At 40.6% G+C, this 17,172-nt stretch overlaps 1 protein-coding gene across 1 annotated transcript; it reads left to right on the top strand.

The window, feature by feature from the left end:
- Window positions 1–212: 212 nt before the first annotated feature.
- On the top strand, window positions 213–12,847 carry Crhbp (corticotropin releasing hormone binding protein). Its single transcript, XM_047554741.1, has 7 exons — window positions 213–293; window positions 669–762; window positions 1,053–1,210; window positions 2,576–2,786; window positions 5,015–5,163; window positions 8,990–9,107; window positions 12,140–12,847. Exons 1-7 carry the CDS (start codon window positions 213–215, stop codon window positions 12,295–12,297), a joined length of 969 nt encoding a protein of 322 aa, XP_047410697.1. The 3' UTR covers window positions 12,298–12,847.
- The last annotated feature ends 4,325 nt before the right edge of the window (window positions 12,848–17,172 follow it).

The following is a 17,172-nucleotide window of genomic DNA, read 5'->3' as shown; positions in this document are numbered from 1 at the left end:
TCACCACGTACTTTGTCACTGAGAAAGGGTAACCCATGGTAACTGAGCTCCCATCAGTTAAGGGGCAGAGAGCCTCCCCTCCCAACTGCTCTATAAAAGAGACCTAACCAAGGGACCCTCCTGGCTCTAGCACTCAGTCTGGGCAAAGGTGCGGAAAGAAAAGCCCAAGATCTCGGGAGCAGAGTGCACAAGCTGCAGAGTCAAGGCCAAGCATGCCACCTAACTTCAAGCTCCAGTGTCACTTCATTCTGATCTTCCTGTTGGCTCTAAGAGGGGAGAGCCGGTACCTAGAGGTAAGCCGTCTCCAGATTGACCCATCACACCTTTCTGTATTCAGCCTTGTGAGGCAGGCAGGTGACCTTTGCTGTCAACCTTTTATGAGGTTAGCTCTTTCCTTCCTCTCTGTTGGGTCCTTTCCCCGGTTTCCCTAGATCTATCTTTCTCCCTGCCTCTGAGCGTCTCCACTGCCTGCTTTTCTCTGGCCGCTGGGGATGCCCTGGTCTGAGAGGGAAGGATCTAAGACCTTCTCATTGTCTCCAGATACCCAAGGAGGCAAAGACTCCCTTTCAATTCACTTTGCTGAGAGGCAGGTAGGGTTCCCAGCTCCTGGTTCATTTTTTTTTTTCTCCCGTCATGAACTTTTCCGAACGGACCATTTTCCTTGTCAGTTGCAAGAAACGGCGGAATACGACCCTTTCCTCCTCTTCAGCACCAACCTGAAGCGAGACCTGGCTGGGGAGCAGCCATACAGCCGCCCTCTGCGTGAGTCGGGCTTGAGTCCTCCGGCGCGTGGGGGCGGGGAGTTTAGGGTTGTGCACCCAGTGCGAGCCTCCCGGGATCTTAGGCGCCGGCTGGCTGTGATCTCCAGGGCGCGATCCCATTGCCGAGGATGGCATCGGGAACCCGGAGCAGCCCAAGGTGGGAATCCGGGCTCGCGGCGCAGCGCGCTGCAGACCCGGAGTAGGGCTGAGCGAGGAGGGGTTGCCCGAGGCCGGCGCCGCGGCGGTTACAGTCCGGGACGCCTGGCTGCTTCCTTCCCTCACCTCCCCCAGGGTGCCTGGACATGCTGAGCCTCCCGGGTCAGTTCACCTTCACCGCCGACCGGCCGCAGCTGCACTGCGCCGCGTTCTTCATCGGCGAGCCGGAGGAGTTCATCAGCATCCACTACGACCTGGTCTCCATCGACTGTGCGGGCGGGGACTTCCTAAAGGTGAGGCGCGGGGCCCGGCATTGCCTAAACCCGAGTAACCCGAGGAGTGGAAAGGGCAGGAGTGCTGCCCCGCGGTGGAGAGCCCTGACGCTTCTCAGTTAGACACTCTGCCGGAGAGGCGCGCTCGCCCTCCCCAGCGGCAGGAACTTGGTCCCAACTCCTAGGAAGACCTGTCCCCACTTCCTGTAGAGCCGTTGCCTCTGGACTCTGCGTGGTTTAAACTTTTCGAGGCCCTGGCAACTTGAATTAGCACCTTGGAACGTTGTGGTGCAATCCGGTGCAGACAAAATACAATAAAAACTAGCGGCAGGAGCACTCAAGGCCACCTAGGAAGTCAATCTTGGTGAGAATGCCAGCCCCACACGTTTGAAATCTGAGCCCGCTTTCCTGCTGGCCCCACTTTCCGCCTGCGCGGTTCCAGGCGAGCAGAGGCTGTCTGCAAAGTCTGGGTGATCCGACTTTGAAGCAGGACACTGGCTGCTGGGAGGGGTTCTGTGGGGGAGTCGAGTTTGAGGTAGGTGGGAGGGGAGGACAAGCCCCCATCCTCACAGCACCCCCACTGATCTAGTGGGTCAGTTTAGGATGGCCAGTGGAGCTCTCCTGTTCAATGAAAATACTCATGATTAAAATCTTCAAAGGGGAGTCGTTTTGGAACCTGTCAAACATGTTAGAAATAATCGGTGGCTGTGTTGTTGGTAATTTTGTTAATGTGGACTGTGTTGGACTCATTAAACCGGAGACCTGTGGTGATTTTGAGAGTAAAGTCAATTGACTCTCACCTTTTGTTCAACCATAGATGGTAACAACAGGAAAAATCCTGTGTGCATGTGTGTGTGTGTGTGTGTTAAAGAGAGAGAAGAATGAGTTTTTGTACACTGGCAGTTAAAATTGCTGCCCTGTTTTTTCTTTTGCTACCTATTTTTGAGATATTTTGTACATATTTCGATGACTAGAGGAGAGAAAGGAGCTGAATGAAATCTAAGTTATGCTTTGGTGAAATTCTTCTGAAGGTGAGATATGGAAAATATGACCAAGATAAAAATGTATATTATTTATGATTTCTTTGTACCAAAGTGGTTGAAATGATAAAAATAAAGTATAAGAAAATCTATTTATTTGACAACATCAAGTCTTATACAGAAAAAAGAAGCATTAACTGATTAATAATATGACTGCAACCAACTTTCACAGTCAGAATATAGGACCACGCAGAGACCAGGAAGCAGGCAGGGGGTAGACTGCCAGTTCCTCACTTACCACTGAAGGCTCACTGCTGGGTAACTTTTCACCCATTTCAACACACCATGATCTCAGGAATTGATGAAAGTGACCATCTATGACTCTGTATTGTCATTTGTTTGGAAGGTATTTGATGGTTGGATCCTTAAGGGAGAGAAATTCCCCAGCTCCCAAGATCATCCTCTCCCCACCACTGAAAGGTACATAGATTTCTGTGAGAGTGGTCTTAGCAGAAGGAGCATCAGATCCTCCCAGAATGTGGCCATGATCTTCTTCCGAGTCCACGAACCAGGAAATGGTTTCACACTAACCATAAAGACAGACCCCAACCTCTTTCGTAAGTGATTTTCCTGTCTTCTCAGTAAAAAGACCAGGCTTGGGGAGCCGGGTAGTCGTACTACTTTTCTAAGATTTAGGAAATTGGAACTGAGGAATAATGTGAATGGAAATTCACCTGTAATTAGAAATGACCTAAGGGATATTTTCTGATCATTATTATGAAAATCAAGTCACACTTGTTAATTTACTTGCCAGGCTAAGTAGCATACTAATTTATGGTGGGTACAATTCTATTTTTTCCTACAAAGTCTTGTTCAGATCTCCTAAGATACTACAATGCTTTCAGTGGCAAACTTGAATTTCCCAATTCATTCTACTGATCCAGGATAAGCTTGAAGGATGAGATATGAAGTTGTGATCTAGAACTACCTAGGTGAAAACTGAAAGGCTGCATATCAAAGACATGGTGGACAGTTGTCATGTCCTGAGCAGAGGATGGACCCGGAATACCTTTGTGTTGCCTTCTGATACTGAGCTCACCATCCTAATTTATTTCATTTTTCATGGAGACACACATATGCTACAGAACTACAGTTCAGGCCTAAAGCACATTATCTTAATTAAAATAAGTTCACTCATTTGCTTATTTTTCCCCATTAGAAAAAAAATCTTTTTAAAAATCAGAAGAAGAAACAACATTACCCTATGTAAATTTATGATTACACAGATGGTATGCCTTTACTCCATGTACAGAGAAACAACATGTATCCCATTTGTTTACAATAAAAAAAAACCTTACAAAGCTAAAAAAAAAGATAGCATATTAATAAATACTATTCTTCACTGTATTGTATAAATTATGAAATCAAAAGTGTTATTTCCTTACTTCATAATGTTTTGTTCTGCACAGACCATTATTACCCCATTTCATTTTATAAGTAATATATTGATTTTAAAGTAAAAAGTTATATATTTTTATACCTTTAAGAACAGTTCTTTGGTTTTTTTCCCTGCTTTTTGAATAAAGAATAGGGTATTTTCATTTTGAAAAAAAAAAGTCAGAAGAAGAAAGCATATTAATCATTCAGGTTACATATGCTAGTATTAATATTAATACTTCATGTAGTTGAAGGATGGGGCCTAATCTTACAGAATAATTAAAGAATAATGTACTACTAGCCTTCTGATTTTCATTTTTAAAAAATAAACAATAATTTTTTAAAGAAACACCTAAAAAGGCAGTTTTTGAGGACTGGTGCAGAATAATTCTTGAGGACAAAAGAAACTGTTTTTCCTTATTTAGTGAGAAGTCAAAAGAAGTCTTCTAGAATTATCATGAAATTTCAGTTCTTTTTGAAATTAAGTATAATAAAAATATAAAGAAGGAGGCAAGAGGTGGGTCTGACATTTTCTAATTAACCAGGAACTTTTGCCATACTCAGCAAAAAATGCAAATTTTTCTGTTTCAAAGCTAGAAGAATAAATATATTATAAACCTGGATTTGAGATACAAAACAAAAACATTAGAAATTCTGGAGAGTAATTACACATTAAAAATTTACCTTTTAGGGGCTGGGGCTGTGACTCAGTGGTAGAGTGCTTGACTGGCACGTGTGAGCCACTGGGTTCAATCCTCAACACCACATAAAAACAAGTAAATAAAATAAAGATATTGTGTCCATCTACAACAAAAAATTTTTTAATTACCTTTTAATCAATATCACTCAACATTCAGCAATTTTTTAGACTTAAGCCTGCTATTTTTTCCCAGCCTATCTTGTCACTATTTTATTTATAAATAAATAATTTATTTACTTTGTTGTTAAAAAAAAAAAGAAAAAAAACATTATGGCTCCAAATTCTATGAGCGAAGACTTCAGACAGATGGAGTTGGAGTTCCAGCCTCACCTTTAAGCCTGGATTGTTCCATATTCCTAGCCTGAACCTAGACCCTGGTTAACAGAAGTCTTCAAAGAACAGTATACCAGTTAATATTGTTTGTCTGGTTCATGATTCATGTCTTGTCATTGTTGTAGAAAAAGGAACCCCCTGAGATGGAAGTGAGAAGCCCCCTCACAGCCCAGTGTTTCCTGAAAATATCCATATGTCACTGATGATTTATATTCCCCAACTCCTTCCTTTCTCCAAATCATCATTGTGATATATATTCTCTACCTGGCACGAGCTCCTAGGCCATGAATGGAAACCTAGGCTAAGGATACAATCAACTTCTATAAAAGCCACAAGTCAAGTAATGCAAATGTAACTTTTTTGTTTCCTACAAAGCTTGCAATGTCATCTCTCAGACCCCAAATGGAAAATTCACCCTGGTAGTTCCACACCAGCATCGAAACTGCAGCTTCTCCATAATTTATCCAGTAGTGATCAAAATATCTGATCTTACTCTGGGACACTTACATGGTGTTCAGTTAAAGGTGAGTGACTTACTTGCTTCCTAATTGTTTGGTAAGGCCACAGCTTTATCAGAACAAAAGCAAACCTGGCATCAGCAAATTGAAGTAGCATGTCCCTCTGGTTATTAAATCTCACATGTTTACCCGGCTTCTTGAACTAAAACCCTGTTCTATTTCAGTTATGCTGTCAGAACCCTACTCAGGTGCCCATTCTGACTACTTCAATAGTTATCTTGTGATGTAAGAAATGCTTTCAACTGGTAAAGTTGTGGTATGTAATTACAATTGAACTCTCTTGTACTTGCCTCTTTTACAAAAATTGTCTCCTAGCAGAACCTCCTGTGAGTCATCTACACAGCTGTTTCTGATTATTGGAATTTTTTTTAACATGAAGGAAGTATCTCATTGACAGAACTGTGGTATGAAGGAATGCTAACTGTAGCATAAAATACAAAATTAGATTTTTATATTGCAAAGGCAATAAAGTTTCGAAGAGTACTTTGCGATACATTTAGTTTGATGTATTTTTGCCTAAAAATTTTAGTTGATAATCCCTATCGACTTTCTTTCAAATGAACTTCTGAATGGACCTTAAAATTAATGTTGAGTTTGTCCACATTTACTTGTACTGGTAGCATCTTCCCTGCAAGTCATTCTTATTTCCGTTAGTTGTAGATAGACGCAATACCTTTATTTTACTTATTTATTTTTACATGGTGCTGAGGATGGAACCCAGTGCCTCACACATGCTAGGCCAGCACTCTACCACTGAGCCACAACCACAGCCCTCCTTTTACTTTCTCATATGCCTAAGTTAAGATAATATACCTTTGCTGATATCAAAGATGGTCATAGTTCCTAATCAGACAGATTCAAGTGAAAGCCAAATTAATAGGACCAGGACTGAGAAAAGCATAGTGTATCTGATTTCCTCTAGTCCTAAATTTATGGATTGCTGCCTTTTTTTTTTTTTTTTTTATGTTGGACCTTAGTGGATGAATAGTCCTTTGATAAGGACATATTTGAATATCTTTGCTTTGGTCTTCTTGGCTTGATATTATACGTATGTCATTCTCAAGTGAGATCTAGAAGAAAGGCCGTGTGATTGCAGATTGAGAGATCTGTCCTTTCCGTATTGAGGTTATAAGAAATAAAGTTAGTGTTTCCCCTTAACAACTTAGAGCCTCCAGTGACCTAGGCATCTATTCCTTTAAAAATATTTTCTGATGCTAGAAATTAGTCACGAACAAGACAGGTTCTGTTCACAGGGAACCTGCATTCCAGTGGGATGAGACAGGCAAAACTGTCATGCATTTCTGTTAGGGGCAAATGCCACACAGAAAATCAGCCCAGTGATTTGATAGACAGTAACTGGGAACAAGGGGGTGAAGAGAGGGAGGAACCACCTGAGATAGGTAATCAGGAAAGAAATCTTCCAAGAAGGAAACATTTAAAGTGAAACCTGGGTAATAGATCAGGAGCCAGATCTGAGAAAAAAGAAAGTAAAGGTGACAGTAGTGCACAGGCTTGGAGGCAGGACTGGACCTGCTTGGTTCCAGAAATGGAAAGAAGGCAAGGCAGAGGGCACTGGTGTGAGGTGACTTAGGGAGAAGGGCAACACCAGAGTGCGGAGAACCCTGTTGCCCATTTTAAGTGAAAAGAGAAGTCAGTGAAGAGATGGGGCAGGAAAGCAACACGGCTGATATATACTGTCCAAAGGTCACTCTGGCTTCCACACAGTGAGTGGGTGGTAGGGACCACGTTGCCGTTTTCATGTTCCCGTGAGAGATGTGTCTTTGGTTATTATTTGCATCCCCATCAAGATTATTTCCTAAAGTAAAACACCCCAGCTTTCTTATGCATTGGAAAATGAATTTCACCAAGAGAGACTTCAGTCTTGCACATTGAGTACTGTGGGGAACTCTGTGTTTGGTACAAGGAGTCTAGGTTCTCCTTCGGCACATTGCTGTAGTCTAGCAAGAGATGGGTAGTAACTTAGAAACTCATGAAAGGCATCTCAGGGGTCCCTGCTGAAGAGTGGAACCCCAGTAGGGACCAGAGAGGAATAGGTCCACCCAACTTCCTAGTTTCTTTGTTTTGGTCCTTCATTTTAGTTTCCACTTTCTCCAACTTTTGTACTTCCCATTTCTCAAGGCTGCCTTTTCCCTTCAACACCACCTGCTGAAATTTGGAACCTAAGGAACTGAGTGGAAACTTTAGTCCGTAGAGATGTTCCCCCTGGGCATCTTCTACTCAAGGGAAAGGCAGTTAAGTCTTTTTCCCCTTCACCCTTAAGTAGCTCATTAACTCTCAATTCGCAAACAGGAAACCTTGTGCACAGTGGGGCTAATTAAATCTCTATTTCATCATTTGATGAAATTATGTGAAAAGAACCTAAGCCTAGAACCCTGCACATAGTAGGCCCTTTAAAAATAGATCTCCCCACCAGGTGCAGTGATGCACATCTGTAAACCCAGCAACTTGGGAGACCAAGACAGGAGGATTGTTAGTTGTGGGCCAGCCTCAGCAACTGAGTGAGGCCCTAAGTATATTCGCAAGACCCTTTCTCAAAATAAAATTAAAAAGGGCTGAGTAGGTAGCCTAGTGGTAAGGTGACACCAAGTTAAATCTCCAGTGCCAAAACAAACAAACAAAAAACATGTCCCCACCCTTCATTAGCCAAGCAATTGCCATTATTATCTTCTAACTTATGGTTTCATTCAAGCTGTTTTTCAGTGTGCTTCTAAATGTTGGTTGTGTGTGTGCCTGTGTTTCTCTATGTGTCAGGATCCATCTGGTTAACCTCTGGGCACCTGTCACATGCCACTAGAGCTCTTAATAAGTTCACTGCAATGAAGAAAAGGATCACAGACCAAAATGACTGCACAAATTATGGGAGACAATATGAAGTAAAAATGTGGGGACCAATATTTACAAATTCATTAGAAATTTCAACACAGAGACGTTAGAGCATGAAACCAAGCACAGGGTCCTTCTGAGCACACCCTGTGTGCAGCACAGGTGACCATGGGGCAGCTGGGGTCACAGGATGTGTTGCGGGGTGAGGAGCATAGCATCTGGGAGAGAGAGTGGCTGCTTTCTTTGTGTGGGAAAGCGAGGCACAGAAATTGCTACAGATAAGACTGAAAAGGATGAAGGAAAGCACAAAAAGATGGTTAGAATGGAATTTACAGAATCTTAGAACCAGTTCTTCCTGTGAGTAGCTCGAAACATGTCTTAGTTCAAAAAATGAAGGTGATGGTAAGTCTTGCTAACTTGGGTCCCAAATCAGAATTTTATCCTTTTTAAAATACTCATGATTAATACTAATCCTTATTGGTAGAAATAATGTGTTCCAGTGCAGAGGAATTCCTTTCTAAAGAAAAGGAAGAGGAGAGCCAAAGGGAAAACCAATGTGCAAGCCCAACTTATAAATGCAAATAATCAACTTTATTTAACTCAGACTTCATGCATTAAGAAATTCAAATAATTCAGTATGTATGTCCAAGTGATTTGAAAAGCAAAGCATTTTTGGATTCCATTTTCATACATTTTATATCAAGCTTCCAGCCTTTAAGCTTAAAATTAAAAAAAAAAAAAAAAAAAAAAACAGGCACACACATTTAAAAAATGATTACTCAGCTGGTTTAGAAAAGCAATTCTTGTGATTTTTTTTTTTTTCTGTTAAAAATGTCTTTGCATTTCCGGAGTCTCAGATGTTAAATTCAATGGCTCTGCCAAGATGTTGAAGGCTGATTGAGTGAATTCACCCACCCACCATCAGCCAAATAGTTTGACTTTTATAATTGGTTTAAATGTATCCTTCTTTGGTTCTTTATTCTCTTAGAAACCCCCTGCAGGTTGTGGGGGAATAGGAGACTTTGTGGAACTGTTGGGAGGAAGCGGATTGGACCCTTCCAAGATGATGCCATTAGCTGATCTCTGCTACCCCTTTCATGGCGCTGGTGAGTGAACATGTCCTTATATACAAATGCATTCTACTGCCATGTACAACTAATTAGAACAAATAAAAAATATTTTTTTAAACACACCTTTTTTTTTTTTATATTTTGGAAGATCAATTCCACAAGTTTCCATTTTATATGTTGAGCCAGTAGGGAAATACAGTTGAGCCTATGTATAGCATCAAACTCTATTACCAAAATATCTGACATTAAGAGCAAAACCTATGAAACAATTAGGATATATATTTAAGGTTGGTCCTAAGTAAAACTATGAAAAATACAAAGATTTTCAATTCTTTCCACCTTCTTGGAGGTCCCTGCTTTTATTCCCCGGAGACTAAAGGGTTTGCTTACTAACTAAAAAGCTAATGAGGCGGGCTGGGGCTGTAGCTCAGTGATAGAGTGCTTGCCTCAAATGTGTGAGGCACTGGATTTGATCCTCAGCACCACATAAAAAATATAAATCAATAAATGAAGATATTTTTAAAAGCTAATGATTCAAATAGTAGATCTAAAATAATCAATTAGTAATAGTATAATAATGAAATACTAAGATTCCACAAATGTGTTTAAGTGTATGACTCATAGTCAATGAACACCAAAGTGGTAAGCTTTTTCAGAAATATTCTGAACTGTTGAATATCCCTAACTTCTAGCCGCCAAACCAGTCTCACACAGGCCAGTAGGATCCAGGGGTAAATTCTAAAAGCCAAAAGTGGTCACCAGTAATAGATGATTTAGTGCACAGTTGCCAAACAGAACCAGATCTTCTTTGTCAGGGACCAATGAGGATTTTCCATGTCATTATTATGCTCAGGTCAGTGAGGATGGTGAGAATTACTGATCCTCATTACCAAACTAATCAAGTATAGATGAGTATGTGTGTGGAGGGGGATTATATAAAATATTTCTGTTCAAGTCACTCCCGTACCTGTACTTTAGGTACAGGAATCTCTGGTTAAGTTACAGAGACAAAAGTAAAACAGGAATGAAACACACGAGTGTCTAAGCTCGTAGTCAGCTCAGACCACAGCCCCTTCCTGTCCAATCGCCACAGACACTTCACCAGCTAGGTAACAAAGCTGCAGAGCAGACAGTCATTTTGTTGGCTATGCCTGGTATAATTAAAACCAGGTCAGCACACCAGTATTTTCTTTCTCTGAGCTAACGCTGGGACCTGGATATTTCTGAAACAGAATTAACACACACAGGTAAGCACTAAGGCCTGATGTGTCTCCTACTCTCCATGGATAGCCTGCATGAAAGAAGTTTCAAATGAGATTTAAGGCAGAACTAAGTTCAAGGAAAGCTTTCTAATCAAAATAAGGGGATAGGAATTTCTAAAATCCCACTTTGATGAAAATGAGAAGATTCATTTATGCCAACACCTGAGCCCTAGTGCAAACTGTTGGTGTGCATGGCTTTGCCGACCTGGCTCATGTTCCCTTTGAGACACTGCATGAAAGAAGACTTGAGGATGCGTACGTGAGTAGGGTAAAAAGATTGGGACTGAAAAACACGCATGCCTTAAAATTTAAATAATTGAAGCAAAATCTATTTTTCTGCTTGAATTATATGACTTGAATAAGGCAAAAGGGCAAGACTGAGACCCCAAAATAATTTTTTTGACTAAATTATCTAGATAACTGAAATATTAAGATGTTTTTAAGGCTTGAATTATACCACTCTGCGGCTCATTTTAGATTTTTTGAAATCCATCCTGTTTTCATTAGTTTCACCTAAATTGGTTTAAAAAAATGTAGATCTATTAGGTACCCCCCTGCCCATTAAATTAAATTGAATTAGAATTTAGGTCAAAATTGTAGACAAATTATATGCATGTTAACTAAAGGAAAAAAGGCATATTATATAGATTAAAGTTCAAAGATCAGCAAAAAGAATGATTTCCCAAATTGTTTAAAGAAAGATAAATTTGGCCCTCCTGGAGGAAGTTACCCAAGGATCCCTGGAACTTGTTTTAAGATTATAACTTTATATTATACACTTTCTTTTATGATTATACACTTTATATTTGTTATGTTTTCAAATTGACTTTTACCTCGCTAACATACTGAGTTGTTTTACTTTCTTTAAGCCCAGGTAATGTTTGTAAGCTACCTGTTACACAATGACAGTGCTAGCATTTCTTAGAATTTAGCATCGCCTTAAAGAAACACAGTAGGTATAAGTGGGGGGAACCGAGCAGAAAGAATTATTGTAGGACTGAAAAATCTTGCCTCAGGAACCAGTTTGAGGCTAGAGAAATGAGAAGAAAGCAATTTTTAATAAAATAATGACTTTCAATATATAATGGCTCATGCATAACTTCATGAGAAGAGATATAAAAGTTGTCAGATGCTTATACAGATAATGAAAATATTGGATGTGAGACAAGTAAGAATGTTGGAAGCTATTCCACCTGAGAAAGACAAAAAAATGAGAAAGCGTTCAAGTAGACGATAGAACAAAAGCCTGTATATTCCATGTATATCTACACCATGCAAATGCTTCTTAATGTGTGAGTCAGAGTTGTTATCTAGACTTAGAAAATGAAGAAAATATTTTCGTCTGCATGAATATCCAGCAGTATATTCCTTTGGCAACTCCAGATACTGTGACAATCATAAACCGCCCCTGCAAATGTCCATCCTCTCCCTGGAGGGCAGTATTGTCCCCATCAAAAACACTGACCCAGAGCCCCTGTGCAGAGTTGACTGGTTACCTTTGCCCTCTTTGCCACCTAGGCTTGCAAGAGAGCATGAAAAAGACCCGGAGACGTTCTCTTGTCTCTTTCCGGCCAGTTTTGTCTCACAGTGTTCTTACACATAAGGAGAAGGGTTGAGTTCAATTCTGGACTTCTAATTAATTATATACTATAGTAAAAACACACACATCTCAACTGAGAGTGGCTCAAGTACATAAGAGGAAGATTTGTTGCCTTGCTTTGGTTGTTTAAATAATCTAGTCAACAGCAATGGTTGACTATGCTTTCTAACCTGCTGGGAAAATTTTATTTTTTCCATCAATTATAGCCCAAGTGAAAATTGGCTGTGACAACACTGTGGTGCGCATGGTCTCCAGTGGAAAACAAGTAAATCGTGTGACGTTTGAATATCGTCAGCTGGAACCATACGAACTGGAAACCCAAAATGAAAATAGCATCCCGGAATTCTGTTTGTCCAGTCTTTGAATAACCAGCTCGATGATTTCTGTTCTGCTAGCTAAGTGAGTTCTTCATGGCTATTGCATGTAATTTTGATGACAATAGTGAAAAGCCTTTCAAGCCAGTCAGTATTCCAGGCCATGAACATATATATGGACATTCATTTTTGTACTTCGCTTCTTTTTTGTTTGTATTATCTCAGTGAACACATAACAGAAAAATCAATCCTGCTTGGTCGAAAACAATTTTTAACTGGAAATGGTTTGGAGTTCTTTGGTGTGCTACAAATCTTAACTGCTAAGACAAGTGTAAACGCACGTGCAATGAGCAGTTGTATCTCAAGGGGAAGTACGACAAAAAGGGAAAATGGTGGCACTTGTAGTTGTTCAACAGAAAATATTTAAAGTCTTGTGTATACCAAAAGAGTGGCACTTGTTTATATATCATTCTGCTTGCAATAGGTAGAAGTTGTAACTATTATTTATTGATTTGTAATACTTGTTTTTAACAAAACTTTGTGGCATGGAAAAAAACTTTCCACACATATATTTCAATGTGAATAAATATATTCAGAAGGTTGGCACCTGGACATTGTGCTTTACTTGTATTCCTGAGCGATACCTCCTTGTTACTCTCAGAAAATAATGTTCCCATGGGGTCAGAACCAAACGCTGAACTAAATCACTTTGAAGTTTTTAGAGCTAGTAGAACTCTGGAACATTTAAGTTGAATTCAGTAGGGCAGGGGTAGAATGGCAGTGTTTGCACAAGGCACACTAACTGCCCTCGCAGGGAGCAAGGAGCCCACATCCTTTTTCCCTATCCTTGCAGGAAACTCAGAATACATGTCTGTCATGGGGGATGAACTTTCAACAAGGACAGCAAGCGCCTTCCAGCTCTTGTACGCACTGCTTGTAGAAAGCAGTTCTTCTCTGGTTCTGAAAACAACTTACTGTTGACTGAGCTCTGTCCATGTTTGGCTTGAGACTAAGCATGTAGCATGGAAAAGACATCTTGGAACAAAATGAGGTTCTAAGGAATACTCTTAGAATTCCAAAGTAAAAAGGGAATTCTTTACTTGCGTTAGTGGCAGGAAGCTTCAAACTGTGCTATAATGAAAGACCTGATCATGATTCCTAAAATATATTTAATATATTTATTGACATGCTGGGAACCCATGCTCTGAGCTTAATAAAATCTCAAAAGACAGGCATAAGGAAGAATTCTGATTTAAAGGGTTAGCATCACCTAAAATTTAGCACAAATTTGGCTCAGTAGATATTTTTGAATGTGTGAATATTTTAGCAAATGAATAAATAAATACTTGGACAGATAAATTGATGTTTGGAAGAATGTGTGGATGATGGAATGACTAGACAATCCTTGATTAGTTACCCTAGATACTGGACTCCTCAATTCATAAAAAATAAATCCTATGGAGTTTAGCCCTTTTATCACTGTCCCTGGATACCTAAGAACTAGGGCAGTTGAATCACTGTCAGAAGTTTCTGGCTCTTAACCTCTTGATTCAATGATGCTGAGTAACATGTGGTTTCCTAGTTCAGGTAGGACTGTAGTCTCTGAGGTTCCTACTAGTGCTGACTTCTGCGTCATTCATTTGTGATATATTTCACTGCAAAACTTTCTAGTGCAGGTACCTTACATTATTTGAGAGTATGGCCACATCAGGGAACCATTAATGTCTTCTTAAGGTGGGTGACTTAATCTTCATTCCACAGGATGGGGCAGGTTTCTGACAAGAAAATCTTAGCTCCGATATCTGGGTGAGAGTTTCAGGGAGCCTCTTCATCCTCTGAGTGAGTAAAGGTTCCATGGAACATTGATCAAGTGTGCCTTTCTAAGATCATCCACTCTGGAGTCGATTCTGTTTGAATCTCAACTCTATTGCTTGCTTGGATAAGTCACTTAGACTCCATTGCTCAGCATTTAATCTGTAATATTGGGGTAAGAAAGGTACCTTCATACAGTTTTTGTCAAGATTAAATGCTTAAATATGTCAATATGCCTTGCACATATTTGAACATTATTTTTATTATTGTTTTTTCTAAGCAAATCACCCTAGGACCTACATCCTCTTAATGGGCATTTGCTTTGTGCTCTGAAGGTCTGAAGGGTTCAAACTGATTTAATGATGCTGCTTCACCCCAGGACATTTGTAAGGAAGTCAGGGTTAGTTAGGGTTGTTGTCAGAGACCCGGAAGCTGAGAAAAATTCCGGTAACACTTGACGATGGATTGTATCAGGTCTTCCCTGTTCCCTTATGCCTCTCCTTACAGCTAACCCCTGTCAGGAGGCTCTGTGTTACTCCAGGACCAGTGCTGGTCCTGACGATCCACACTTGTGCCCTGTTCCCATGTCTTTGATCTTCCTAGATCTGAGTTATTCCAACCCAGCTCCTGCCTCACCCTGTTCCTATCCCCCTCTCCTACCCCTAGTCCTCCTAAATACCTGTTGGGTCACTACCACTCTCTACCACTCTCTGAGGTTCCTACTAGTGCTGACTTCTGCGTCATTCATTTGTGATATATTTCACTGCAAAACCTCTCTACCACTCAAGACTGATTCCCCAAATTCCTCCTGCCTCCATGTCTGAAACTCGGAGTACTTTGCTCATGGATTGTATGTCACTGTGATCATCCTGTCCTCTAGACACGTTCTTAGTCCTGTGAGCCAGTCTCCTCTGCCTCATCTGTGAACTATCTTGTCTGCCTATGACACTGGACTCTCGCCTGGTGTCTAAAGCAGTGTGTCTTCTTCACCCCCAGCTGCTTCCTGGTAGTGTTGCTTCATTTAAGTGGGTAGAGATGATATGTGTTCACCAAAACTCATTTCTTCCACCTCGTGAATGTGGAGTTAGACTACATTTTCCAGCCTCCCTTACAGTTAGGTTTGGTCATGTCACTGCAATCCAACTGAAGGAATGTGGGCAGAAGTGATGTCTGCCCATCATGTGACCACACACCTCCCCTCTCTTCCCCTAGGGATTGTCTAGGTACAGAGTTCTAACAGAGGGCTCCAAGGCCTGGAAGACAGAACCAGGTTGCAAGGTTGTCTGAATGACCACAGGCAAGGCTGTCTATGGACTAGGAATTTCCACACAGAGCTTTATGTGAATGAGTAATAAACTTTTTATTTTGCTAAGCCACTGAGATTTTTTTCATATCTCTATATGATTGAATGTTATACCTATTTTATACTGTGGGCTTGTCTAAATCCAGTTCTCAGCTATTCTCCAGTTTCCTGTTTAGTTTTGCGATGACTCTCCAGGCAGACCTGACTCTATATTCTCTTCCAAACACTTCAACTGTACATCTTTGATTTCATGATCCTCAAGCTTTAACCAACGTGGCTGTATCCAACTTTTCCATACCCCTTAAATAATCTTATAGTCATGAATCTTAGACCCCTTTGGAAATCTGCAGGCAATCTCCCAAAGAAGAAGAAAAAAGAAAGCCCCAATACACAAACACATGTTCAAATCACCTGAGAATTAGAGACCCCTGACACTCACAAGCCTGTGGTCTAGGTGTAAATAATAACAAAAGCCAGTGTTATACCAGTACCCTTGCACCGGGTTACACTGTCTTCAGGGTTAGATAAAAGCATTCACTAACTTGGAGTAAATGTGCTCAGGATAGCAATTTAATCTCTCTGGTCCTTCATTTTACCATTTATGTTGCCTTTTTCTAGCTGAGTTTTTCTTCTTCTGCCATGTAGTTTTTCCTTGGGAAGGATGTGCTTTTGACTCAGGACAAATTTTAGGGACAGATTCTTCTGGGTCTGGAAATGTACTTCAGTGTTCAGTGATAGAGTGTTTGCCTAACATGTGTGAGGCCCTGGGTTTGACCCCTAGCGCACACATACACACACACATACACACACACACACACACAGAACCAGATTTCTTTCAACAGAATATTTTCCTTTCTTGCTGTCTGAACAGGAAAACAATGTTGCCGAGGCCTGCCTACAAGGTAAAATCTTCATGAAAGAAAAATATAGATTTGGTGGACAGGATTTATTTGTACGCAGTTTGTTTGTATGCTCAAGAACACCCAGCAGAGGGCTGGGGAAAGGAGCTCCTAAATAGGTAATCATATGAAATTATATCTGAGTATACTCTTCTCTGTGCAGTGAAATATTGAAGAAAAGAGAAACATCTTTCTGTGTTCAAATAAGCAGGTTGAATGACCTCTGTTCAGATGGGTCATTTGTAATGATTAACATCCATTTTTCTCCTTACAGTTGAAAGTTTTCCCTTTGTGTGTTAAGACAAACTACATTAGGAGAGAAGACTCAGATATAGAGAGGAAATCTGGATGAGAGAAAGGCGGCTTGATTAGAGGGTTTGAACACATAATGAAAATCAAAATCTCTAAATTGGACTCTGGGCCTTGCTCCTGGCAACAGCAATGTATTCAACCCCTCTGCAGCTGAGAAATGGAAAACAAGGAGTCTCTTGTACTTGGGGGGAAAAGCCTTCATGTCAACACTAAGGCATAAAGTTGGATGAGCCTAAGGGAACCATGACCTTTGTAACTAGAAGGGTTATCAGATATTGGAGGTTCCCAGTAAGAAGGGGGGTCTCCTGCCGACACGCCTCTCCTGCCCAGGTTTAGAAGCAACTGTGTCGTGTGCTACTAGCTCTGATGTGATCAAGCCATAGACATAGGAAAACTCCATACTACCTGTGTAGGGTTTTGTGGGAGAGCAAAAGCCCATTTGGCTGAAAATACTGCTCCCTACTGGAATGGCCACTCTTAAGATTCTTTCCTTTTGTTCTTTAAAATGTATATTGAACTAAGCAAGGAATTAATTAATATCTTATTGTTAAAAAGGCTCAAACTTTAGGTAATGAACTAATTTACGCATAGTAGTTAAT

This window comes from Sciurus carolinensis, chromosome 6 (genome assembly GCF_902686445.1).
Source record: "Sciurus carolinensis chromosome 6, mSciCar1.2, whole genome shotgun sequence".
Classification (NCBI taxonomy): Eukaryota; Metazoa; Chordata; class Mammalia; order Rodentia; family Sciuridae; genus Sciurus; species Sciurus carolinensis.
Note: the sequence above shows the minus strand (reverse complement) of the source record. Positions and strands in the feature narration are given on the sequence as shown.